General features: G+C 42.0%; 1 protein-coding gene across 2 annotated transcripts; it reads left to right on the forward strand.

Annotated features, from left to right (window-relative positions):
• The first annotated feature begins 8,722 nt into the window (after positions 1-8,722).
• NPTX2 (neuronal pentraxin 2) lies at positions 8,723-18,719 on the forward strand. 2 transcript variants are annotated; one of them, XM_053991761.1, is made up of 5 exons: positions 8,723-9,263; positions 10,587-10,800; positions 13,919-14,163; positions 15,692-15,871; positions 17,083-18,719. In XM_053991761.1, the coding sequence occupies exons 1-5, from the start codon at positions 8,811-8,813 to the stop codon at positions 17,308-17,310; spliced, it is 1,320 nt and encodes a 439-aa protein (XP_053847736.1). In that variant the 5' UTR covers positions 8,723-8,810; the 3' UTR covers positions 17,311-18,719. The 2 variants fall into 2 exon arrangements, with proteins under 2 accessions (XP_053847736.1, XP_053847735.1); XM_053991760.1 differs by having other exon boundaries at positions 8,725-9,263; positions 10,584-10,800.
• Positions 18,720-27,916: the final 9,197 nt, after the last annotated feature.

A 27,916-nucleotide genomic window follows, 5' to 3' on the forward strand; every position in this document is an offset into this window, starting at 1 on the left:
ATTCATTCATATACAATGCATTGTGTAGGCATGACACAACACTAAAAATTAAATGTGGATGCAAATTAATAAATAGTATTTTACAGAAAAAAAAGATGTTTTTCATTTATTCATACATCAGGGATGAGATTCTAAAATCTCCTGTTTTTAAGAATCTCACTCATCTCCCCACAGCATGGTGATAGGAGACCAAGCCAGGCCCACCTGTAGCTTGTGGCACACTGCTGTGCCTGGTGCCTTTGACTTCCCAGCTCAAACAGCCACCTGCTCTTTTACCAGTGCTCTGACTGAGCCTGGACTTTGGCACAATACCCAGCATCAGGATTTGAACTTACACTTGTGGATTTGTAGCATTTCCTTGAGCAGCTCTGACACTAAGCCTGTTATCAGATCAAAAACTGGAAAAGAAATTCCTTGGCTCATTTGGCTGTGGTGGCTCAATGGCTCTGTACTGAATTATTTGCCATTGGTCCAGACTAAAACAGAACTGTACATCAGCTCCTGTGTGCTGAATGACTTTGAGCCATAATTTTGGAAGGTATCTGGGTGAAGTCGTGTTACAAGCTAAGGTGATTTTCTCACTTTTATCCTTACAATTTTCACAGTCTATAAAATATTACTGTATTCCCATAGTCACAAATAAAAATTATTTTGGTATATGATTAATGATTTTCAGAGTTAGGAGAAAAATAGCTGACTAAGGTCCTTAGCATTTTATGACCTGATTGGATTTTGATGTACAGACAACTCATTATTTTGAAATGTATGTGCTCTACTTTATCTTTGCTTATCGTTACCACCAACATTTTGGATGGTTTTATGAGAGCTTTGATTTTGCTAATCCTCAGTTCTTTTTAATAATTTCATTTAGAAGGGCTTTAGCTTCATAAGAACTGCTGCAAACATGATCTTTAGTTAAACCTGTGAAGCACAAAAATCATCTGTCAAAGCAGATGTACAACATTTCCACTGTTAATATCTCTTTGGCCTTTAATCCTATTTTTCTGGTTTGTGTGGGCACTGACAGTTAACTCAAATTTCAATCAAACCCAGACAAATAGGATTTTTCCTGCCCTACAGTCGGCTAGTCAGACAGCCAGTGATTTTTTTCACACTGTTCAGAGACTCATTAGACCTTTGTTCAGACTGGCTAAGGCACAGCAAGGATGTAGAACCTGCTCTTTCATAGTCCACAATATTTTTCACAGGCTGAAGATTAAGATTTTATAGGCAAAATATTTTCCATTTTATTTGAAAATTTAATCTATGTAATTTGTAACTGCAAGATTTTGACATGCCTTAGAGAATGAAAACACTAAAGTGGGCTCTGTTTCACAAATGAATTAATTTAATGTCATTCAGTTAATGATACCTGAAATGTTGCTAAGCACTAAAATGCAAAGGACTGAAAATTTTAACACTGCATTATTACTATTTCAGTGTATGTTTTCCAATGAATACCCATCGGTCTGCAAAGAAAGAAATTTAGTTTGTGACATCATTTCATGGTAGTATCTTGCGTAAAAGATACTGTGAAAACCAATTAAATGTAAAATTACCAGTGAATTTAGATATTAGATAATAGAAATGTAGATAGGAATAACATCATTACACTACTCAGTACTTGTATTTAATGTCAGTGGGGAGTTAGTTGAGTACTATAAAACACACAGAAAACGGCCAATCACTTCCCCAAAGGTCTTGCACCTTAAATGATGAAAAGATAACAGATTAAACCAAAATGGAATCGGGCAAGTGGCAGGAGGGGTAAGGTAAATCTGTTATGAGCATTAAAATCAAATAAAATTATTAAGAACTACTTCACTTAAAATATGATTGTAGCAGCCTTGTCAAATAGAGTTAGTACAGTGACAGGTAAATGCATTGTTGACAATAAAAACCTACAATTTTTTGGGCTGGTTAACTCTTCTCACAGTCAAGTACCTCTCAGTGCAAATAACCTTACCTGAGCCAGGGGATGAAATACCCTGCACGGGTCAATAGTGGAGCTGCTCTTGAAGCCCAAAAACTTCACAATCTCACTGCTGGTGTCAATGAACTAATTTCCAGATTCACTATCAAATCTGGCCCCAGGTGTTTAGTCTGAAGCATGGTGCAGCATCCTTAGCTAAAGTTATATAACCCTTTATTTTGTAATCTTCCTGTGTCAGTCTTCTTCCATCTGTGCACATTTTAGTTTCTTGCAAAAACTACCTCCACAGACAATGACTTTGCTTCCCCTCAGCCTACCAGAACTTTATGGATCTTCTCCATGTGTCATTACTTTGTCACACTCATTAGAACTTGAAATGAAACCTATTGAGGTGACTTAACATCACCTCAGAACACCTGGTGCTTTGACATTTCACATGTCATATGGGTCATGACATAATAGCATTTCTAATTGTCAGTCACAGAGCAAGATACAGAAATAGGGAGTGGAGAAGGGAAATCCCTGGTGGGAGAACTCAAGGTTATCACTCTGCTCCTGGCAGAACTGAGAAACGAACTCACCCACATGAAAGGCTGGGCTACTTCTATAGTAATGTTCTGTAATGGAAAGGCACAGAAAGATGTTCTGCCTTTTGTCCTGCATTTCTGTTCTCTCGTGTATTCTTTTCTCTCTTCCTTTGTCACAAGGTGGGTACATTACATTCTATTCTGTGGCTTCTAGCTCTGAGTCTAAGGATGCATTTCTGTATTAAAAAATACAGTTTATGTAACATATGTCTGTGAGTCTGTGTGAGCATCTTGCACACACATGTAGAGATATGAATGACTGGTACAAACATATATTTTTGCTTTATGTAACTGTGTCATGGAAAGAAAAAAGACATTTTTAACACCACAGTGACAGTGATTGGTCAAGGGACACAATTTCCCAGTCAGCTACTGGGAAACCATTCACCTGCTACTGGACTTTAAAGTTTGCAGAACTGGAAAGATTTCAAGGGACTGCCATAAGCTTATTGCCTCTAGAAACCCCCCAACACATAGACTGTATTAATTATCCACACTGCAGTATTTGGAGATGTAACAGGAAGCACTTTCTCCTGCTCCTGTGCTGAGCACTGAGACACCTGCAATGGAGTTAATAGTTTCAGCTCCTGCTCTGAGAGCAATAGTCCATGTGGGAAGTGGTGCTAATGGAGTCTGCAGAGAGGAAACGCCTCTCACGTGCCACAGAAACAAGTGTCATGTGAGGTCCTTTCACAGTGGCCTCTTACTCTTCCAAAACACCAGATCTAAGTGGACTTAGAATTTTGAAAAGAAACGTGAGCAAGAAAAATCCAGATCTGAACATGTAAAAGCATTTGATACATTGCAATATATTTTGTATGTATGCAGACTTTAGCCAAATTCTGTGGTTTGTCTTGCTCTTGGAGTTGGACAAAATTCACACAGTTTCAGGGAGATGTGCATTAATAATAATCAAATAATAAAGGTAAAGTTAACAGGGTTTGTTCTCTATTTAACTAACCTATTTCACTTCTCAGATGTATTTCTAAGCCTGACATTTTGGGCTAAATGTCTGTAGAGTACAGGAAGGGAATAGGTCCTGCAGTGGCTGCCCTGCTGCCTTGCTGGTTGGTGAGCAGGTCAGGGTGACAGGCAGCTTGTGCATTCCCACAAAGTCTCCTGGTCCTGTCCTTTGGCCACCGGCAGCATGTGGGAATGCTGGAGGCAGTGAGCTCTCTTTTAAGTACCTGATGTGCTTTGAAAGTTCCTGCAGTGAATCTCTCTGACAAAGTTAGCTTTATTCTGTGAGTTTTGTTGTCATTCTGCTAGGAGGAAGATCATGCAAATTAATGATTCTCAGAAGACTGATGTATCATTTAAATGATCTAGAGAAATCCTGAATTTATTCAGGATTTATTCAGATCAATGGAAAAAATCCCATTGGCGTAAAAGGAAATATATTTTTCATTTATGGTTTTCATAGACCAGCCTAGAATATGAAAAGAAAAAGGGAGAATGGCTCTTAATGGTTGGTTTCTTCTAATATTCTATTTTATCCATAAAAGCTATGTAAAATGGAATATAAAAAACTCCAAAAATGTGTTGAAAAATCCTCAGGCTGCAATATTCCTGGATGCTGTGACTTTTAATTTCTGCAGGCAAACCAGAGTTTCATATCTTTTCCTGAAACTGGTTAATTGCCTCTCTTCCTCCTAAATTTCCTGGTAATAACATTTGCCAGTTACCAAGTTTCTTGGAACATGCTTAAAAATTTTGGAGTTCAGTATTGTGGCACCCCACTAATCAGTAGCCAGGGGACTTTTATGCAGTCAGAAACTGATATTAAAGAATAAATACAGAGTCAGATCATATCTGATTACTTCAGCAAACATATTAAGAAAATACAGAAAAAATTGCATAATTTCAGGCCTCATTGCTGGTGAATAGTAGTATAGGTAATAGAGTAAATAGCTAAACTTGTCATGGAAGAAGTGGATTGATATGTTTTGACAGTGATACATACTTAAGGAATTACACAAATGAAATATTTATTTTTTCACCTTTTGGAAAATGTAAATGGCAGCCCAAGTAGCATTTTCTTAGAAGAAAATGGAATAAATCAATTAATATAACCTAGCTGATATAAACACTGCTCTGTTACAAATAATAAGCATCGAGTCCCATTGTGATGCACAGACTTACAGGAATAGACAAATTTTGCCTGGTATGAGTTTATAATCTGAGAAATGCTATGGAGATGTAGAGAAATTAGACTTTTTTTTTTTTTTTTTTCAAATATCCCTTCTTACTGACGAAGTTGGACAGCTGGCACTTTTGAAAATTTCCTTAGCCAGTTAAATGCTTAACTCCCATTACAGTGAGACCTGAATTTCTAAGTCACCTATACAAAGGACCTTAGCCCTGTATCTGTAGGTCTAGCTTAAGTCAGGCCTTTCAGATATTTTAGGCCAATATTTTACTGAATATTTGGATAATAATGAGTGGAACAAACCTGAAATATTAAAAAAAAAAAAAAAAAAAGCGCCAATCTTTCATCTAAAGTCACTTGTACACTATCTTTCATGTGCTTAAGCTACACCTTAAAAATGAGACATAGTCTCCTAATTTATTTAGAAGTTTTTGCAAAATTGTGTTACTGATAGTGGCCAGACAGATGTGAACAAAGATTTGTGTCAGATCCCCTGAATTCCAGACCTTCATCCTAAACACAAACCCTTTATATTATTGAGAATCCCAATGCATTTTACACAGACACTGAAGTTCTGGTCTTAGACACTCCAGTTAGGCATCAAAGACAGAGAGCAGCTAGCATACAAGTGCTGCTTCCAAAGAGAATAAAGCCCTTTTGAAGGCAATAGAAACTGTCAAAGTTAAATTAAAAATTAAAAATCCATTCTGTGGGCTGCTGACACACTAGGCTGCCTGACAGCCACAGAGCCAGAAGTTTCAAAAACCTCTCAAATGCAACTGTAAGTTACCTGTGCTCTCTGTGCTTCCCCCTCTAACCCAATCCACTTTTATCCTACAGTGAAATATCATCACAGTGCCTATGAGTGATCATCTTGGTCATAAGGAAAAACTCCATCCTTATTTTAAAATATCTTGAGTGATCAAGTATTCAGCTAGCTTATCCTTTAACATGTGAGGTATTGATGTAAAAATTATAAGACTTTCTCGGAATTTTAATGATTTATTATTTATGATAATGTACTGCTGCATGCCAGTCTCTCAAAATGAAGATTTATATGACCTTCAACATGAAAAAACACTGCCTACAGTCACAAGAAGTGTTTCAATAAATTATTACCTGTGTTAAATTTAGGTCTTAGAATCTGCAAGTAGGGTAAAGTGGGGTAATTCATGTTGTTTGGGTTCATAGAGTCATAGAATCATAGAAAGGAAAGGATCCACAGGGATGATTGAAATCCAGCTCCTGGCCCTGCACAGGACAGCCTTTACAATCCCCTAAACCCCCCCCCCGTCCCTCAGAGCTTTGTCCAAATGGTTCTTGAGCTCTGTCGGGCTGGTGCTGTGACCATTGCCCTGGGAAGTCTATTCCAGACTTTTTCACCTCTGGGTGAATTTTTTTTCCCTAATATCCAGCCTAGCCCCCCCTGATCCAGCTCCAGCCATTCCCTTGGGTCCTGTCCCTGATCACAGGGAGCAGAGATTGGAGCTGCCCCTCCGGAGGGTGTTGGAGACCGCACTGAGGTCTGCCCTGAGTCTCCTCCAGGCTGAACAGACCAAGTGTCCTCAGCTGCTCCTCATACAGCCTCCCCTGCAGACCCTTCCCCATCCCCCAGGCCTCCTTTGGACACTCTCTATTAGTTTAATGTCTTCTTTTATATTGTGGTGCCCAAAAATGCACACAGGACTGGAGGTGAGGCTGCACCAGAGCAGAGCAAGGCAATCACCTCCTTTTTATTCTGAAAGTACTGAAGCACCACAGCAAAATATTAAGGATATTAAGAAGCACAATGGATAATACCTGTCTTTCCCTGTGTCCTCTACATTTATACTCCATTGTGTGGTAACTGACATTCCTGAGTGTCTTTGTTGGGATTCTTTCCTTTTTTACTGGCCTCCCCGTCAAGAAGAAACAGTAGAGTAATAAAGGACAATACTTTTGTTGTCATGAGCAATTTACCATCATATACCTTACAGAACTCTGAAAGTCAGATGTTTATTGCTTGCTGCTGCTTGTGTTACTCTTCAGCTTGTCTGAATAAGAGATCATGACAAAATCTATCTATAATTAAGCAAAAGCTTCAAGCTATACATTGCTTGAATTTAAAAGGATGCAAAGCCTTTATCACTGCCATGCACTCAGTCAGAACCTGTTTGGGATCAGCTCTGAATTGTAAAGTGGGTTTTAAAATCAAGATCAGGAGTTTGAAGTTTATGCTGAAGTAATGAGAGGTTATTTGCCCAGGATGCCATCATAATTCATATTATAAAGGGTAGAATCAAGCTGTATAAAAGCAATCAACTACTGTTTTCCTACAGGCTAAATCCAAATTTTACAATTATGTTATTACTTTTTTCATACCGCTTCACATGAAATTTGGGAGAAATGAGCTGCAATGCAATACAGATGGGACTGATTAATCTTACATGTAGAGCAATAATTCTGGTAAATTATTCTGTGTAAGCTTTAATAATTCCTTGACTTATGTGGACTGGAAAGACCATGTGTTGACAGGTGAGATGTTCCTGGTGGTGCTTGCATGGCGTTCCTCACTGCAGCACCCAGAATTTCAATCAGCCAGGTGATGAAGACACGATGTGCTGTTGATTCTGATGGGAGTTAAATGTCTGCTCAGGCATTAGTCAGAGCCCCTGCACTCGAGTGGGTACGTTTCCATTCATCCAGGAAGCAGCACAGTCTCCTGAGACCTGGTTTCCAGACAAAGGGAGTTCAGACAGAAATCGGAGCTTCTGGTTGCATTTTGAACTCTGCCTGTCCCTGGTGTTCTCTCCCCTTGAATAAGCAATAGGAGCTGCATCTCAACCACGTGGCTGAACAGTGCCTGCAGTTGCCTTTGACTGGTGTGACTTTAAACAGGACATTGCTAGAAGACTTGAACAAATAGACTGGGCTCCATGAAACCATCAGATTTAACTGTCCCTGTGGTACACACTCCTGGAAACTTGTTAATTCATTATAAAGCAATTCTCATGCTCACTGAAAAAAAAAAACCCTAAAATTATTTTCAATTACATATTCTTTAGTCTTTATTTTTATTTGTTATTATTTAAAACATTGTGTATTTCATAGTAGGAGCTACTTACCCTATGGTAAAATGTCTTTCATTTCCATACACAAACTTTCTAAAATCTGAAATTCTACTCAAAGATTTGGTAGTCCTAAGAGCAGCCTCTGCTGATGCATAAGAAAATTGTTTCTCAGTTTTTCCAATGGAGGTAAGAGTTTTTATTGCATATCCACAAGAAGTTGTAAGAACTATTCAGTGTTTGTATGTCACTTGGAAAATATAAAAGCCTTCACAGATGATACATTTAAAGTAACTCAAGTAAATAAGAGGATCAGCATTAAAAATATTGGATGCCACAAACAACATAGCTGAAACCACAATGGTCTTATGGTCCAACTAAAGAATTATGGTACTCTAATGAGTAAGATGTGCCTGTCTCTTTCCCCTCCATAATTAATGTGAATACTGATGTATAGCTTGAACAGTTCCCGTTTTTCTGACATTATCTTTTCTTACAGTTTTCTTACATCTGACATTTTCTGGCATTATCTCGTAGCTCAGAGAGCCGGTGCAGGCTCCAGGCTGCGCTAGCAGCAGTGTCGAGGGGAAGGGACAATCCCTTTGCTCCGCACTGCTCGGATCACCTCGAGGCGCTGGGTCCAGCTCTGACCCGCTCAGTGCCAGAAAGACACTGGCAAGGCGGAGCGGGCTCGGCAGAGACCATCGAGGGGGATGGAGCCGGGCTCTTCGCCGCGGAGCGTGCTGCGAGGACACGGGACAAGGGGTGCCAGCAGACACCCGAGAGCGTCAGGCGGGGCACGGGGAGAACGGGGGGTCCCAGTCCCGGAGCGCTCCCGACCCCGCGCCCGCCCGGCCCCGGCCCCGCTCCGGCTGACGTCAGCACAGCTCACAGCCAACCAGCACGCGCGGCGCGAGTCGGGCCCCGCCTCCCGCGCCCTCGCAGTCCATAAAAGCCGCGGCCGGCGGCGGGCGCGGGACCGGCGTGAAGGGAGCGCGGACGGGACGGACGGGACGGGGCGGCGGGACCCGCTCCTGGCACCGCGGCTCGGCCCCGGCCGCCCCGCCGAGCGGGCGCTCCGCTCGCCAGCCGGGATGCTGCTCGTGGCCGCCGGGCTCCTGCTCGCCGTCGCTGCGGGCGGGCGGGGGTCGCCGGCCGGGGAGCAGGAGAGCCCGCCGGGCAGCCGCTTCGTGTGCACCTCGCTGCCGCTGGACGCCGCCGGCGCGGGCTGCCCGCTGCCCCCCGTGCCCATGCAGGGCGGCGCGCTGCCCCCCGAGGAGGAGCTCAAGGCCACGGTGCTGCAGCTGCGGGAGACCGTCCTGCAGCAAAAGGAGACCATCGGGAGCCAGCGGGAGGCCATCCGGGAGCTCACCGGGAAGCTGAGCCGCTGCGAGGGTGCCGACGGCAAGTCCGCCGCGGGGGCGTGGAAGAACGAGGTGGGCAAGGGCAAGGACACGATGGGCGACCTGCCGCGTGACCCGGCGCAGGTCATCGACCAGCTGAGCCGCACCATGCAGACCCTGAAGGACCGGCTGGAGAGCCTGGAGGTAGGGCCGGGCAGCGGAGCCGCCTCACGTCTAGCGGGCACTTCGGGCACGAGTGGTGCCCTAAATCCGTGTGGAGATGGATCCAAACTGGCCCAGCCCGGGGGCGAGCGGCTCGGTTTGGCTTGTCGTGGTCTCTTGGTTATTTATTTCCTCTCTTTAATGGTAAAAACCCGAAGGGGCTGCTCTTGAATGTGTTCTCCCACTGCGTGGGGGGAGATTATGGTTTCCCTGCTTGTCACCAGCTTAGTTTCTGTATTAATAATGTATAAATCTCTCTTTCTGGGGATGTGACTTCATGTGGTTTGAGGTACAAAGCTGACGTCTTGGGCAGTAAGACCTCGGCATATGGTGCTGAACAGACCAGTGGGAATGAGGAGATTGTGTTGGGCAGATGGTGCAGCTAAGATGATGTACTCAGGGCTGACACAGAGTGAAAAGAACGTGATTCTGTGCACCTCTGAACAGAAAGGGGATTTGGTCCAAGCCCACCGATAAGTGATTTCCACGAGCCTTTGGACAGTTCCCATGGTTTGAGTGCTGCTCATGCAAATGTTTCATAGTGAGGATTCTCACAGGATTTGTGCTGATGTTGTTCTGCTTTTCACACCCTGAAAGCCTCACATGTGTGCTCCTGCTGTCCTCCAGTCAGTGCTGATGTGAGGACGGCGAGTAACTTCCAAAAGGCTGTTCTGTGAGTGCTGCAAGTGCAGTTTTGAATGAGCTGTTAGTATTCATTCCATCCTTTCATTACTATTGCTGTCTTTCTGAAGCATTCTTTTTAGCGTTGTAGAAGAGAAACTCCTCTAGAATAACATGGTAGGTGGAAATGTAGTCTTTTTTAGTATCTTTAAAGATACCAGTGTTATTTGAGAGTGTGAGGTGCCTCTTTTTTCTTATTCTTTTTGAGTAAGAATACTTTCACTAGTTAATACTTAGATGGCTCTAAAGAGCGTCTTACTTTGTAAAACTGCTTTCAAAGTAGCTTATTTTTTAATCTAAAAGGAAGTGATAGTTTTTCTGTTTACTTTCATTGGCCATGTCACTAACAGTAAATAAAGCAAAAATAGACTGATGTTCTACGTGTATGCATACTTATAGAAGTACATCTGACCTGCTCCCTACATTGATGTTATTGAACTTAAATGTATGAAAACTGTTTCATATTAAGTGCTGGAAACCTCTAACAACAGTGCCCTTTTGTTTCAGGACCTGTTGGAGAGCTCCATGATCTTACTTTCCTGCTTTGAGCCGGGAGCATATCTGCATTTCACAGTTTCTGTTTCAGGAATGACAATTTTTTTCCCCTTGTTTGCCCCACAGCAGCAGCTCCGAGCCAACGTGTCGTACGCAGCCCTGCCCAGTGACCTGCGGGAGATGCTGCAGCGGCGGCTCGGGGACCTGGAGCGCCAGCTCCTGAGCAAAGTGGCCGAGCTGGAGGATGAGAAGTCTCTGCTTCACAACGAGACCTCAGCCCACCGGCAGAAGACAGAGACAGCCTTGAATGCATTGCTAGAAAGAGTGTCTGAGTTAGAGAAAGGTAATTGCTCAGAATCTAAATGCTTCCCCATCCTGATTAATTTTGTTTACTCCTTCCTTCCAGAGCAGTAGATTAAATGTGGGCCTTGAGGGAAAGACATTAAGGTACTGGACTAAATAGTAGGTGACAGTGCAAATACTTGGATTCTCCTTTTCCTTTTATCTCAGGCTTCCTGCTTGACAGGCAGTTGCCTGGCTTTGGCTTCCTGTCTCTTAATTTGGCGTGTGTGGGTGGCTAGGATGAAACTCTTAGTGTTTGTGGGATGGAAGGATCTATAAGGAGGCAAGTGGAGATAGGAGTAAGTATGGCAGGGGTGTAAATAGCTACATAATGTCAAGCATACATCTGAGTAGAGCTGCCTTTATTTGGACTGAGAGTCATATGGACTAAATTTAATTAGCACAGCTACCTTTGATGTAATGAATGGTATTTTATACCAGCTTTGTTTCCTGCTGCTTTGGAAGTATTGATGGTGGCCTTTCCTTTTGTTACTGGTGATGACTTTGGGTAACTGTAGCTATTTGAATTATGCTCTATTCTACCCGTAAAGCTTTCAGAGTTTACAGTAGATTACACATGGTCCACTGGGGGATACTCTTGTAATCCTAGTCATTCATTCTGATTCTTGGCTTAATTATTACTGAGATCTCCCTGCTTGAGTAGAATCTGTTTATTTGAATTACAAATGTCTGTGAGCACAGAACTCTTTCTGTATTGACTGTATACATGTACGGAGTGGACTTTACAGAGCTGGAGTTCCAGTAAATATCACTGCCCAGTCCTTAAGTGATTTTCCAAGGTGAATAACTCTCTGCTTAAAAGCAGCTTAATGGACATCCCTTCCAAATGGTACAAACATCCATATCTCATGAATTCAGAAATGCAGCCTAATGGACTTGTGTGTAATACTGTATCTATTCTTTCTTCAAATAGAGTGAAGGAGGAAGATAATTTTCTACTGGCTCTGTCTTTTAGTATTTCCTGAGAGCCAAGATAAAGCCTAACCTGCAACTAAAGTTATGGAGAATTAGTGGCCTGTTAATGTCTTATGAGTCAAGTATAGCTAGTCCTTGTCTCTGAAAGATGTGACTCATATCAGAAGGAGAGAGTGGTGGGAGAACAAGAATGTGTAATTCAGTTAGGCTAAAAATAACTTGTTCCCACCTTTATTTTTTGTGTGGGGAGTGAGGGCTGTCTTGAGTCTCTGGGGAAGTGAAGAATTTGGGACAGGAACCAAGATTACAGCCTTTCTTTTACTTGTGTAATTTGTTCTCTATTACTGTACAGCTTAGCTGTTCTGGTTCATCTGCAAATCAAAGTGAGGGTAATAATGATGAAAGAACTTTTTTTGGTATTTTAAATACAGACAATATTTGATCTGGTCTCATTTGAAAACAGTATTTCTGTTGTGCTTTTATTTAAAATGCAGTATTGTTTAGCATTTCTTCCCTTCAACTAACTAGAGTATCATAAGCTCCTCATTGTCCTGAGACTAGACAGAGGAAAAAAATAACTTTGAGGTGACACTGTAAGCCTTGGATTTTATCTGTAGTTGTGACAGCTGATTTAGTTACCAATGGGGCACAAGAGTTTAAAACTTGTACACCTGTTGTGGTTCCCAAAGTTTTCTCTTAATTCCTTCAGTGATTGTCTCCTTTGACAGCAGAAGATGATGCAGTAGAAAAAGCAGGAGGTATAATGCTGCAGATAGTAGTGCCTGGACTTCAGTGTGATTCCTAGCTTTGCTGGAGGAACAAACAGATAATTTACTACATCTAAACCTATTTTCTCTATCTCTGAAAGGGAGTAACAATATTTCTTGCCCATCTAGCCCAAAAATAATTGCTCTTTTAATGGGGTATGTTTCTGTTTTTATTATGTGAGATTGGCTGTAGCAGCCTAATGGAGGTTGTTTGGGATTAACCCTAAGACCCTGGTGTTTATTTGCTTACCATTTAGAACATTTGAGGTCTCTAAGGTTCCTCAAGACAAATTCAAGCCAAAGAGAGCTTTTTCTTCTCCCACTCCCTTGTTCTGTGAAAAATGCAGCCAAAACACTTCAGTTGCTTCTGAGAAGGGGAACTGAGGGAATGCCAATGGTTTAAAAAAATACATATGAGAATTGTGGCAACCTTTTGTGACAACAGCTTTTCATTTGGACTGGAGTGTGAAGTTTGGCAAGGGGGTTGAATTTGTTTCAGGAATGTTAGCAAAGGAAATGAGTGAGACTTGGAAGAACAGGCTGCTAAAAAGTTGAGGGTGACTACTACAGAACTGGGGGGTTCAATTTGATTTATTAATACTTCTAGAAAGTTACTTATGCGCATCTACATCAACTATATGATACAGAGTATTGCAACTTCAGAAAGTTTTGGTCTTAAGGGTTCTCAATTTTGTAAGCATGTCTAGAATAGATCACTGGCTTTTTTGTCACTTTTTTAGAAAAAGTGAAATAATAATTTCTGCTTTTATAGTAAATTGAGTATCTAATCTTCCCATAGTTCATAGCTTGATATTGCATTTTTAATTCAGATCACTTTGAACTTTTCAGATCTTGTCCTGTTCAGTTGATGGGACAGAAATCAGTTCTGCTGAATGTAGCTGCTGTCTGGACTATGTCAGCGTAGTCTTATTTCAGATTTGCTGCTCAAAATGTGTTAATGTGCGTTAGCCTAAGATCTTAACACAGAGATACTGCTTGTGTAGCAGCAGTAGGGAAGGAAATCCTGGTTGTGAAGCACTGTGGTGCTTTAATAATAAGCATAGCAGAGAATCCGTTTTACTGACAGTAAATGTCTTAAATCAGTGTGAATTTTTTGAAATAGGGAGGCCTCCAGCCATGAACTAGGCAACAAAGGAGATTGTCTACTATCTATTCTTTTGCTCTAAATGAGCAGAAATAAACTAAATAATTATCACAATGTGGATAAAATCTATTTGCATTTTTGTGTGCAGCAAAATCAACATTCAGTAAATACTACTTCAATATACTTTTTTTTCTGTACCTCTCTAAAGTGATTAAAGCCAGAGATTATCAATATCAAGTATGTCTTAGCCTAAATGATCAATGCATTGTTTTGCTTAATGTTAAGGGTTTTTTTGCTCCATGTGTTTCTAGGTAACAGTGCATTTAAGTCACCTGATGAGTTCAAAGTCTCCCTTCCTCTTCGCACAAACTACCTGTATGGGAAGATCAAGAAGACTCTGCCAGAGCTCTATGCTTTCACTGTGTGCTTGTGGCTGAGGTCAAGTGCTTCTCCTGGAATTGGCACTCCGTTCTCATATGCTGTTCCTGGGCAAGCCAATGAAATTGTCCTCATAGAATGGGGGAATAATCCCATTGAACTTCTAATTAACGACAAGGTGAGATTTGACGAGCTCTTCGTTGTCAGCGTAACCAGAACAAGGCCTGACCCCTTGGTGCCTTTGCACTGACTCCTTCCTTCCCTCTGAGAGAAGCCTTTGAGGTGGTGCTGTCTGCTTGTCTGTTGTCCACTTGCTGATTGCAAGTCCATAAAAGTACTTGAAACAGAAGTTAAATTGCACAGATATTTGTGTGTTGAGACCAAGCAGCTTGACATTAGATGTGCACGTGCTTGTGTTGTCTGAAGTTACAAGCAGGTCTTGGCTTCTTGGTTTGGTTTTTTTTTTTGGTTTTTTTTTTTTGTATGAAACACAATCAAAATTTGAAGGCACAGCATTGCAAGACTTGTGAGATCTAAGCCAGTTGCAGTATTTCTATCTTTCTAATTGTAGAAGTTGCAAATGTTAAATGCTGAAGACAGAGCCAAAAGGCTCTCCACATCATGATCTGGTGACTGAACATCAGTTTAATACAGTTTTTCAGACTTTAGATACAGCTACTTCATACAATTGATGGTTTCTGACAAGCTGGAATAAAACATTGAAACTTGTCATTAAAGCAGTATCCTTTCTCCCCAGCTTCAGTTATGTTTCCTGGTAACTCACTGCTCTCTGAGGGATCAGGTGTTGGCTACACAACTCAGGTGGTTCATCTTGTGGCTGATTATGGATGTCTAGCAGTCCTATCATCCTCCCAGATCAATAACCAATTATTTTTAATGGTTTGTGGAAGAGAAGCAAACTTGAGTCTGCTTATCTTTAGCAATAACTTTTTTTCTCTTCAGTATTGTCTGTAATAGCAATATTCTGTGAGGCTTTTATTTCTTCCACATCACAGCTGCTCCAGAGCCCACTGCACTTGTGTCTTGATGTTGATCTGAGGAGGATTTCAGATCAAACTCCTAAAGGAGCATAATTCCTCCTTATTGTGAGGTCTAGGGAACAGTTCCCACAAGTTCTCCTGGTAGCAGACAGATCCATTTGCCAAAGTTGTTACTACAAATGGTTCTGGCAAACCCCAGATTTTAAGAGGAACTTAACGTGAGCACTGGATGGACTCTCACTAAGCACTGAGATTGAAACAACAAATGCCACAGATTGATGTGCAGGGTGGGGGTTGGTCTCTTCTCCCAAGTAACAGGCAACAGAAAAAGAGGGAATGGCTATAAGTTTTGCCAGGGGAAGTTTTAATTGGATATGAGCAGAACTTCTTCACTGAGAGGGTTTCAAAGCTCTGGAACAGGCTGCACAGGGCAGAGGTGGAGTCACCATCCCTGCAGGTATTTATGAGAGGTGTAGATGTGGCCTTGGCAGTGCTGGGTTAATGATTGCACTCGGTGATCTTGGAAGGATGTTCCAACCTAAATCATTTTATGATTGTGTAGAATCCTACAAAGTAGGATGTGGACTAACTCTTGCCTCTATAAAGTTCTTGCTTTTGAGGACTGAGTAAATACTGTTCCTCTTTACATGTTGGACTAGAATGGCTAGATTTAGATTGCCACATGCATTATTTTGTTTTTTGTAGGTTGCTCAGCTCCCTCTCTTCATCAGTGATGGAAAATGGCATCATATCTGCATAACATGGACAACCAGAGATGGAATGTGGGAAGCTTTTCAGGATGGAGAGAAGCTTGGCACTGGGGAGAATCTTGCTCCTTGGCATCCAATTAAACCTGGAGGTGTCTTGATCCTGGGTCAGGAACAGGTGAGTGCATGACAGGGTGTTCCAGGGTTTAAACAAAATCAAAACTCCCCAAACAAACAAGAGCTGTGATAATTTCTCTATTGAACACTTGGTCTTGTTGTATTCATGTATCAGAAAGACAGAAACAAGGCAACAAATACTTCATTAAATCACACATTGGTATATTTGTTTCACTTATTAAATATTCAGAATATTCATGTTGGGGTTAAGAATAAGTCATTTTAGAATACTGAAAAAAAAACCCCAGAGGATTTTGAAGCTTGCCTTTCTAGTTAACATCTCATAAGTCAGGAAATGTATGGCTTCTGGCTTTACATTATTTCTCTACTTACATTTACTAAAAAAAGCAAATATTGTGACAAGTAGCAGGAAATAGCCTTTCTTCAGGATTCCCAGCAATGGAGCAATGAAAAATTAGTTTTGTGTTGATATTGATTTTAGTAGATACTTTAGTAGGTATCCATGACATAAATGACAGAATGGCAAGTTCAGTATCCTAATACACTCTGCAGAGCAGATGCTCCAGCTCACTGGTGAGTGTCTGGCAGGTTTCCTTTATCTCTGCCTGCACTGTGCTGGGGTCTGTCCTGTGCTATCAGTTCCAAGTCAGTGGAATGACTGGATTCATTCAAAAATGAGTGATTTCTGTCTTTAGGTAGTGAGTGGAGCAAGCAAACACTTCTAGACTTATGCAGTGACAGTTTGAATCCCTCATTTGTTACAACCAGCAAAGCCTGGGTGTTTAGATCCAAAGATCACATCTGAGAGACCCTTCAGACAATTGGCAAGGACTGCAGTTATGGTTTAATCTACAGCCATAAAGCTTTCAGGGTAACCTTACACATCTGTGCAGTTCTTGCTGGAGTTGTCCTGTGCTAAGCTTCCACAGTGGCTCTTAAATTAGCCTCAAAGTTTAAAGCTGCCTTCCTGCTCTACTGCTCAAGGGCAAGGTTGGTTATGTACAGCCTTTTTGTGGTGTTTTGCAGTCACCACTGTTTGCCCTCAGTTGCTTGGACACAATTTAGGTTGGAGCTTGTCACTGAATGCCTTGTTCAACGTAGCCCTCATAGAAACTCGAATTTGTCCACCTCTGTGACTGAACTCTGCACCCCTCTCTAGCAGTGGGGCTGGATGGGGGAGGGACTTCAAGTTTGAACAAGAAAATGCCAAAATAACCTTCTCATCTAATCCTAATTCTCATGTGCCTGAAGGACACAGTAGGAGGAAGATTTGATGCAACTCAAGCCTTCGTTGGGGAGATGAGCCAGTTCAATATATGGGACAGGGTCTTAAGAGCTGAAGACATCATGAATATTGCCAACTGCTCTATCAACATGCCTGGCAACATCATCCCCTGGGTCGATAACAACGTGGATGTGTTTGGAGGTGCTACTAAGTGGCCTGTGGAGACATGTGAGGAGCGCCTGCTTGACTTGTAGCTGTGATCACTTCCCATCCAAGTGCCCCCTTTAGTAGGACAATCTTCTGTGCAATCTAAAGCACTTATTTTTCTCCTTGCCCTTCCCCAGTCTTAACTCCTTGAAAGAATAAAATAAATTGAGTAAACTGCCTCAGTGCAAAGATAGCTGCTAGTTTGGGGCATTGAGCCTGGCTATGAAAGGAGCACTTCTTGACTAGAGCAACCCTTGCTTTCCTATGGCCTGATCCAAAAATGTGCATTGGCCTGCAGAACCCTTTTGGTTGGGCCTGAGCTTAGACCATCAGCTCTTCTGCAGGGAGGGAGAACAGTGTGCACACTTAACTCTCATGTTGAGAATGTGCAGTGCTGACAGCACCAGGAATAACAGACTAAATGTGAACCCTTCCTTCCAGTCTATTGTCTCCTATTCAAAATGAAGCCATTCTTTTTTAGCCCTTTTTTTAAAAAAATCACTTGATCCTTACACTGCAGTGGTTATGGTGCAGCTATGGATAGAGCAGAACAGCCACTGTCTGAGTGCAAGGCTTTTGCTTCTTAATTTGCAGATTAGAAATCCTTATTTTATAATAAAGAGGTGATGCATTTGAGACACATTGTACCAGTTCAATTTGAAGGAAGGGCTGTTTAATCAGCACAGCTCCATTGAAGCAGAGGTGCTTCAGGTGAGGTTCTGTCCCAAAGCCTGTCCTTTGCTAGCCAGGATCCCAGCATAGGTGGGTGGATGAAAGATTGTACTTGTATTTTCTGTAGGCTGAATGTACTGAATTCTTAGTGACCTGGCTTGTACACTTTTCTCCATTGTTTTTCTTGCTTCAGTCAATGTCTTTATTTTTTTAAATATACAAGCTGTGATTAAGTGAATTTCCATTTTGTTTTGCTTTGAAAGGCCTTTTTATGAGCAAGTGCCAAAGTTCAGTTTCTGCTTGCTGAGAATTGCTATTTTTCCAGCATAAAAGTCTTCTGCACTGGTTTATATGTTATTATGATGGTCCTATGTAATATGAAAATGTGCTGCTTTTTCAATTCTTGTTGACTGTCTCTTCTGTAAGCACTGGGCTGACTACTATATTTTTTTATCATTTTCTCTCAATATTTTGCAAACAATGTTGCTGTTTCCTTGGCATTGATGTGACTTCTTGGTTTGTGGCTCGCAGATAGCAAATGCACTGTACTGGGAAAGAGTTAATACTTTTGTTATTTAAAAGAAAAAAGGATTTAAAGGGGGGGGAGGGGGAATTTATAAAGCTAAATATCATATTTTATTTTTCATATGTTTGAATTGTAAGAATAATATGGTGACAGTCCCATTTGTAGGGTAAAGTTACATATTTCCATGAATATGTAGTACGCTGTTCTTAAAAGAAAATTCTTATAATGAACTTTTAATTAAAATGCACTGTAAAATGAGTCTCTTAATTCTTTTATAGTCACACAAGACACTGAATATTGTCTTTCATAGCTTCTATGAGTTCATCTGCTGTCTCTCTAGACTGGTAGAAGTACAGTCTTGTAAGAAATTTTCTTTAGTCCCTAAATGTGTCAAATTTATTCCCTAAATGCCTCAAGTGTTAATTGGCTTTAAAATATACACACACACACACTGCATCCTCAACCTACAGCAGTACTTTCCCTGCCCCAGGGGAAAAACAAACCACAAAACTCACTTCATATCAAAAGAAACTGTGTTGTGAGGTGAGGAAAAGTGCAAAATTCTCATCTCCCATGGGCTGGCGCCCACAAGAGGTGTCAGCCCTCCAGGCAATCCACCTTTATTTATCAGCTTTTTTCAAAAGAGGCTGCAGGAGCTAAGCTCTGGAGTTACACATATTTCACTCTGTTCTTAAAAGGTGCAACAGTGAAACTGTCTTGGACACTTTGCTGGATGTCCTGGAGCCCGTGGGGGTGGTGGGGTCTGCTGTTTAAAACACCAACACCAGTGTTTGAGTTCAGTACTTGGTTGAGGGAGGCCTTTACACATCTCTTGGCCGTGTTGATCTTTATTCAGAGTTATTTAAACGCACTCACAGCCTTCAGCCATATGCACCTGAGTAAGAAGCCCCATCTCCATGGGAAGGTGTTAATGGTGGGGGCTGGACTTTCTTGGGTTGGTTTGGGTTTTACTCATTAAATAGTTCAGATGGTAGGGATTTTGGAGGAAGGTTTCGGTTTGTTGGGGTTTTTTAAGACATTGATTCTTCAGGAAAAGCCAAAGGTATGTATTTCTTTGGAAAGGGTTTATTTTGTTATTTTTTAATATATATACACATATACATTTTATTCTTTCTTTTGTACCTTTTCATTAAGAAGAAAAGATGTGTTAATTTTTGTACCTTTATCTGTTATTCTACTGCTCCACATTCTGGGAGTCACATGTTTTATATGAATATATAAGCAGATATCAAAACAAGAGTAAATATTACCACATTCCAGCATCTGTATTGTTTATGGAGCGTGGAGCTGACAACACAATCTTCAGTTCCCAAACTGCTCTGAATGCACAGAAGTAATAACTTATGGAAAGCTGAGTGGTAGCACTTGGAATGTGCAGTAGTGCAGATTTCTAGAAAATGTGTTTTTATTTAAAACCAGGCAGAGCTGGGACTCCTAAAAGCAATATCAGTGATGCCAACAAGCCAAGGTGCTGGGAGCTGTGACTGGCCAGGTCTGCAGGTGCCTGCTTGGCTGACAAGTTGAACATTTGGTGTGTTTAAATCCAGTTATATTTCTTCAAAGATCAGTTGTTTGCCTATGTGCCTGGCCACTAGAAAATGTAGTCATCTCATGTGTTTTGAGTTTGCTTGAAGGCTCCAGTTACACACGGCTGTCTGTAGGTGAGAGGAGGAGGATCACCTTTGCCTCTGGAATCCCCTGTGCATGGGAGACCGGCTCCTGGATCCAGGCAGCTTCTGCCTGGGCTGCACTTGCTTGCTGAAATGCTGGTTTAGGTCTCAGAAATGCAAGGAAGACCAGCAAAGGTCTACCTCCATTTTACACACATTTCCCCAGTGAGTGAATACCTGGGACTGCCAGGGAGAAGCTGATTGTGTTTTGCTTCAGAGACCTGATTTCCCTCAGGCCTTTCCCAAAGGTGAAAAGCAGGTCAGTAGTGAAACTGCTGTGTTGTATTAGGTGTTTAAAGCTGGCAATTTCTCAATCAGGGTAATGGTTGTTCTAAAAAAATGCTGCTGTAACTACAGGTTAGATTTATTTCTTTGCTAATGGCACCTGAGTCTATGTGTAAGGATTCTTCGTCCAGCTGATTTTAGTTACCCAGGTTGGGAGGGAAGATCAGCCTTCTTCTATCGCATCATCCTGAATCCTGCTAGGAGTGCAGAAACCCTAAAAAGAGACACTGGTCTGGCTGAGGCTTCTGATGATCCCTTGATGCTGCTTAGAAATCTGAGACAAGACACAGCAAGAGCCCTGCTGATGGAGAGAGTCAGGCACTGCCACACCCCTCCAGAAATGAAAGGTCTCTCCTGGTAGCCAGGGAATTGGGGTGGGGTTGAAGGTGATGTGGGATTTTTCCAGAGATCTTTCACCAAAAAGTCTCTGGATCTTTTTTCCCCTTCACAAAGAGAAACTTGGTCTTGAGAATGTTCATTGTTAGCTGTGAGTCTTAAATAATACATGAGTTTTTTCAGAGCTAAAAATCTTCTGGAAAGAATTGAATTAATTGCCCCCCTGGCTATAGCTGTTTCTAAAAGGCTGCGCTTAGAAAAGTATAAATTTGCACAAGGAGTTCAAGGGGCCATTTCTTTCTCCACAGGAGGGCTGGGCTGATGTTTTGGCAAAGCTTCAAATACAGAAGCTCCTTGATGGCTTGATGCCAGCGAGAGCAGTAGTTTTGTTTATTAAGGATGCTTTGGTGTTTCACCTGCTCTGGCTCCCAGCCTGTGTGTCCAGTTCAGCTCCTGGCACTGCTGCTCCCAGGGGCTCCTGCCACGGGGAGGATGCTGAGTCTTTGTGGTACCCACTTGTCCCCTTGCTGTCCTGAGGCTCAGGAGCAGAGCTGAGCTCACACAGCTCTGGAGGCTGGAGCCTCTGTGGCACTGGGTGTGCTTCCCTTCTGTGCTAAAAGGAGTTTGCAAGAGGCTTGCCCTGGTTTTTGTGTCACCAAGCTGTTCCCAGCAGCAGTTCTGGAGTGCTTTTTAAGAATAAGTACTGAGAAAAGTAACTATGGCTATTTCTTAGGAGGATTTCGGTGGTTTTCAAGGTACTAGATGTTCTTTTACGTTTTGTCTTTCAAAACACTTTAACCAGCTTGTGAGTAACTTCAAATCCTTATGTTCCTCTAACAGAGTTCATCACCCAGGCTTATCTCCACTACTGGAAATTGCTCTGCTGACCTCTCCAGATGAAAGGAAACCTCTTTAAAGGACAACCTCATTTGTTAAAAACAGGATGTTAAAACTTCTGGATAACAACACTAGCTAAGCAGGGGATTTATAACTTTCCTTTTGTTTCAATTTTTTATTTTACTTGGTTTTGGCTGTTGATTTGCAGTGGGAATTCTGATGTGCTGTCCTGCTCTGGTTCCAGAGTGGCTGCTTTTCCTGTGTCAGGCAGCAATTGGTTTTCCTCCCATTTCAGAGGGCACAGAGCAGGCAGCTGCCTCCTCCCTGGAGCAGAGCTGGGAAGAGATTGTCCTGTGCAGCTTTACTGTTCCTCAGCAGCCACAAAAGGGCCTGGGAGAAGGGATCTGCACTGACTTTTAATTTTATGTGAAATTTCCCTGCAGGAGATATTTGTGTCTGACACAACAGGACAGACCTAGATTTGCTTTCCAGGGATGGTGTAGCTCACAGGAATGAGCTGTGTTTTAGGCCAGAGTTTCTATTTTTTTATTACTTTCTTTTGCTTTCCTGCTTTCTTTATGGTAAATTATATACAGTTGATAAACACCTATAATAAAATAGAGATATACATGGGCATTTTCCATTAAAGAAAGTTGTTGCTTACTGTGTAGAGAGTACATATCCTCCGAAGAGATCAAATTATTTATGGCAGTGCACTAATTAGCTTTTTTGAGGCTTCTAAGGTCTTGCAGATACTTGGAGCACCACGGATAACTGCAGTAGGTAAACACCTCTCTGCATCAAGGATAATTTCATGTATCTGGCCAACAGCTGTCAGTATGTGCTTTGGGCCTGTTGAGGGCACTGGTCAAGTGGAGCCCTGGCACCTACAAGGCTTTGCAAGGGAGTGGCCACCACTGGCTGGTGGGTCACTAAGGAGGCCACAGGTGTCCAGGCAATTCAGGAGGCTCCCAGAGCTGCTTTGGCCCCCGTTTTCACTTGTGCTGCCATATTAATTCTGAAGCTGTACCAGCACTCTCACCTGCCCATCCTCACTCTCTGTTTGGTCTCAGGGAAGAGCAGATCCAGCTCCCTCCTCATCAGCAGCTCCAGGCTCTGTTCAAAAGTATTTGGCATTGTTCAAATATGCTGCTATGGTTACTCAGACACCACTGACTGCACAGGTCAACTTGGAAGAGCTTTAGACAAAGTATTTGGGACAGAATGCAGCTCTTGCTTGTTAATTTAAGACCTGGCACATCAGTTTGAACACACTATGTGGGGGATAATGTATTTTTTTGTTTTCCCCTACACTTGGGATTTGAAAAAAACATAAAAATATTGCCCTGATGTGAGCCCAAGCAATGACAGTGGCTCCTGCTGAAAATAGCAGCCAGCCTAATTGTTCTGGGAATTGCCTGGAGGCTGCTGGGCTCTGTGTGCACAGGTGGAAGGAGGATGCACAAAGCCTGGAGAGGAGCAAAGGCTTCCTCAGCTGTGTTGAGCAGAGCTCAAGGAGGGCTGGTGCAAAGAGCCACGGGCCCATCTGGCCAGGGGAAGGGGCTGGAACGCGACTCTGGCAGCTCAGGCTGCCCTTTCAGGGCTCCCAGGTCAGTCTCACTCCTGGACTGGCTCTGGCATTTCCACGGGATGAAGATGCAGGGAGCTGCAAGGATGACCTGTTGAGGGCTGCAGCCATGATTTTAATCTTCCAATCCTGTTCAAATCCATGAGCTGAATTGGCAGAAGGTGTTGTTTAGGTCCCAAAAATTCAGTGACGTCTGTTCTCTACTTCACCATGGGCAGAGGTTGAAAAAGGATGACTGTAAAGAGACTTTAGAGATGTGGAGTGGTGCCCTCACTAGGCTGTGCCCTTTAATGTCTTTCTGATTACTTTATGAGAGCTGAATATGCCTGATTTTCTTTTTCTGGTTACACTGAAGGCAAAATTTCCATAGACTTGAATGGGAGAAGAACAGGAAACTGTTTGAGACAAGTCTGAACATGCTGGTGAAAATGAAACAAAAAAATCTGGTGTGACTTTAAAGCTATTTTTAAAAACACAAGCTGGAGCGGGTTACACTGCATCACTGGAGTCTGTTAGGTCTTTTTTTCTTTTTCTTTTTTTTTTTTTTTTTTTTTTTTTTTGTATTTTCAGTCAGTAATTTTAGGACACAGTGAGAAGGCAAGTTTTTAGAGATGGGTTATATGTGTTAAAAGGGGAAATGTGCTAGCATTTGCTGAGCACAATAAATATTACTGCCAAATGAGTGAGCAGGTCCCTTTTCTGACAAGGCAAAAAAAATAATTGTAGATGAGAATTTATACCAAGCCATTTCAGAATACAAGAGAGGTTTTTTTTTTTTGCTTTAATTGAAATATTAGCTTTGCTATCTTGTATGTTTGTGTGAAACTGGGTGTTGCTTGGCATTTGCAGGCTAAATCTTGGGCAACGTTTTTAGTGGATGTGTTGTGTTAGGCATTGTCTCCCTCATTCTCTCCCATTCTGCACCAGCCCCTGGGGCAAGTTTCTGGCAGTTGAGGGTGGGGACTGAAAATAAAAATAATTTACCTTCACTGTCATAGGTAATAGCAGAATGTTGCTAGTATCTCTTGTCTCGTGTCCTGGTTTTCCATTCAGTGCTTTAATTCAGAGGCTGGCCATCCATATACTTGTTTTTCCATTGAAGGGTGCAAATTTCAATGGTGTTCATTGAGCTAAGAAGTAGCAGTTCTCTTTATGGAGTTATTCTCCCCTGATCATGGTAGCAGACTTCTTGCACTTGAAGAAGGACAGGGAGGGGCTTGAAACAGCATAAGCCACTTGAGGGGAGAAGTGGAAGAAAACTGTGACCATGGCAGTTTGTGAGGAAAGGGGAAAGCTGTGTCTGAATTCAGCAGTGGAAGTTGGAAATAACATTTGTTGTGATTGTTGTGATATGGAAAGAACCACCTTCCCCCTGGACTTTGGCAAAAAAGTCAGGATTGTATTTTGGGAGGCTGGACTGCACCAACTGGCTTCAAACATTTGTTTCTCATTCTCCTGTCCTGTGGGGAGTGTGGGTATCCAACTCTTTTTTGTTACCAGAAGGAAAATCTTTTCTTTTTCCAGATGGAGTGCTCTGGAGCAATCTAAATTAAATGCCAAGGTGAAAGAATATTGCTGTAGAAACCCATGTCAGACTTGCAGCTGTTTCTTGTGTGGGGATGTGTTACTGATAAAGGCTCTTCAGCTATTTCTGGTTTTCTGTGATATTGAGAAATGATTATTCCAAGTTGATGTGTAGTAGATGTATGCTACTGTTCAGAAAGGCAGGGGACTGTATGATGGGATGAGCAGGAATCTGCTAAAGCTCTGGGAACCATCCACTGGCTTTAGAGGGCTTTGGATTTAGTGTCTGTTCACTCCAGTCTAGGCAACATCCAATGTGTTGCATCCCAGGTTTTTTAAACTTCAGTGAGGACTTGTAGATGTGGGAAGAACTCCCAGAAAACTCTTCCATAACACTGCCTTCTCCTTTCTGCTGAGCATACAAGGCTGTTGATGACAATTATTTATAAATTGTGGTGTGTCTTGAAGAGCTAACAGAGACAACCTGATCCTAAAACACTGCTGTGGCACTTCCTCAGCACCCCTTTGATACCTCTGCATCCTCTTGGATTAGCAATGCTGCTGTAACAGTGTACGGCACAAATCCAGTTAGATGAGCTCTCTGTTATTTGAGTGTCCTCTGAGCAGCATTTCAGACTTTATTAAAACTTTCTGTATGCATTTTGGCTTTGAAAAATACAAATTCAAAACAAAAGCCCATAAATCTTTGTTTAATCAAAGTATACCTCTAAGAACAGTGTACATGGATATTGTATAACAAGAAGAGTGAATTCCAAATAGGACTTTGAAAATCCATCTGAAGCAGGAAATCAAGACTGGTGGGAGATTTTTAGAGAGCTTTGCTTGCTTCCTGGAAAAATTCACTGTGCTGTGTGGTATTATCAATGCTTAAGTGACAACTGCAAGTTGATTCAATTAAGAGCTATGCTAAGGGATATTGTATTTGCTAATGCATAGTTTATCTCTGAAGTTGTGAATGTTGCTGGCTCACTGAAACTATGTTGGTTTCAGTGACTGAGGCTTGCTTGTTGACAGCCTTGTCAGTTGAAAGCATTAGAAGAGAATGAAATTACACTCTGAGCCTTGCCCCAGATGGGAATTGATGTAATATTTTAGACCTCAAAAAGGATGGGAGTGTAACAGAACAACATGACAACATCAAGATTTATTAGAGCTGCTTTGGTCTTGGCTTTGGGTCATCTCCTGTCTGCAGAATTCCTGTTGATCTCCCATCTGGATTTATATAGAAATTGATGGTAGGGTAAAGCTCTCTGATCCTATCAGTTCAAATTTGCATCACTTTCCCTTCTGGATGTACTGTGAAGGGCTGGAAGCACCACTTGTTAAAGTAGTTAGCAGGCAAGCAGAGGAGAATGCAAGGTCAATTTAGCACTTACAAAATTTAAATTATTTTCTGAATTGGAAGGGTGGGGGAAGGAAATCAAAGCCCGTGTCTCTGAGTTCAGCTGCATTTCTGAAACAGTCCCTTAAGAGATAAAAGTGCTTGAATGGAGCCATTAAGCTCTAGTTTGCTCTATATTTTGCTGCTATAATTGTTGCAGAGGTCATACTTAAATGCACCCAATTTGGGTTTGATGTCTGTGTTCCTCTAAACACACACAATTGCTGAGAAAAAGGAAACTTCATTGTGACTATTGATTCCTACTGAGAACAAGTGGATGAAGTTTCCAAATCCTAATCTAACAGCTCCTTTGGGTTCATCTATCCAAAGGTTTTGTGTCCCCTGAAAGATTTTGTTACCCCAGTACTTCCTACTGGTAGGAAAATCAGGACACTGGAACCTGTTACAGCTTTTTTCTGCCCTCCCTATTTAAGCTGCTTCTGTTTTTGCAATCTTTAACCCCTGCAGGTGCTAAGAACTAAAACTAGGGGGGAGCAGGAAGGAGAGAGTCAGTTTGAGTCCTTGAGCAGGACATGCTCAAGACCTGGGTGTACAATCCACCCTGAAATGGAGATTTTGGGTGCAGGTCATAAATTAACTTCCAAACACGGGGTTGTGTACTTTGGGCATCCTCTCTGTCCTCTGTACAAGCTGGCTGCCTTGCCCAGGTGTCCTTCAGAGGGTGTCCCCCTCTTCCCTCTGGCTACTGACATGACAAACAGGCTCATAGAGCTGCAGGGAGTTCTTAACTCCCTTTAATCAGATGCTTCACCAAAACACCTGGCATTCAGGTCATGCTTCAAGCTGAATTAGTTTGCATTATCTGCTGTTACTTTTGGACTAAGATAAACTGTTTGTACATATTCTGGGTCACTGATGCAAACAGAGAATTATTGTGGGTCTGAATCAACATTGCAGCATAACCATCAGCAGTCCTGCTCTCCTTGTGGGTACCAATTTATTCTCTAGATGAAGCTGTAGTGAGTGAAGGCTCATTCACCAGGAAAGGTGATTGAATGCAACTGCAGCTGGTTGATTAAGCTGGACAAAGAGAAACGCTCATGTGTCACTCAGCTCTCTCTGCTACATGAAACAAGGGGATTAGATATGGTGAATTTCTAGCAATGAAAGCAGGCAATCGGGTTCGTCATAAAATCAGCTTAAAAGAGCTTTCTAGATTCCAGAGGGAACTAAAATAACTTGACCTACCTTGGTCCTGTAATCTTTAAATGCTGCTTAACATCTGCTCATCAGCACTTGGCAATAATATTTATTACGGAATTTTTAACAGCAGATACCATCATGTATTGAAATTAATAATGCAGAGGGGTGCATCGTGGAGGAAAAAAAATCACTACACAGGGGTTAAAAAGGAAATGGAAATATTTTACTTCAGTGAAAAAAAATCTTTAGGAGAAAGTTACAGCTACAGAAATCTTAGTGAGGTCACCAGCCTGGCCCAAGCTGTCCCCTGCAGGTGGTTAGCACAGAACCAGTTCTGCCCAAGGGACCTAAAATGGGAATGAGGAATTGTAGAAACTCTCCTTAAGGGGTAGAAAAGACAGATGTGCAGAAGATGCCTGTAAAATTTGAGATGATATTTGGAAACAGCTTTCTTCCCCCAGGACTGCATTTCTGACTATGTTATTAACTTTGGAGATACAGAAGGTGCCTAACCTTAGATGCAGTGGATTTGAGCCATTATAGGCAGAGGAAAGAGTTTGAAATTCCTTATTGCCCACTGTGTATTCTTGAAAACTGTAGTACAGAAATTTGAGAATTCTTTACTCCC

This window comes from Vidua macroura, chromosome 16 (assembly GCF_024509145.1).
Source record: "Vidua macroura isolate BioBank_ID:100142 chromosome 16, ASM2450914v1, whole genome shotgun sequence".
In the NCBI taxonomy this organism is placed as follows: Eukaryota; Metazoa; Chordata; class Aves; order Passeriformes; family Viduidae; genus Vidua; species Vidua macroura.

Bases quoted from the DNA above. Each gene is read 5' to 3' on its own strand.
- NPTX2 (XM_053991760.1), top strand. From the start codon at position 8,811: ATGCTGCTCGTGGCCGCCGGGCTCCTGCTCGCCGTCGCTGCGGGCGGG. The intron at 9,264-10,583 runs GTAGGGCCGGGC...TTTGCCCCACAG, and splicing joins ACCGGCTGGAGAGCCTGGAG to CAGCAGCTCCGAGCCAACGT. The intron at 14,164-15,691 runs GTGAGATTTGAC...TGTTTTTTGTAG, and splicing joins AACTTCTAATTAACGACAAG to GTTGCTCAGCTCCCTCTCTT.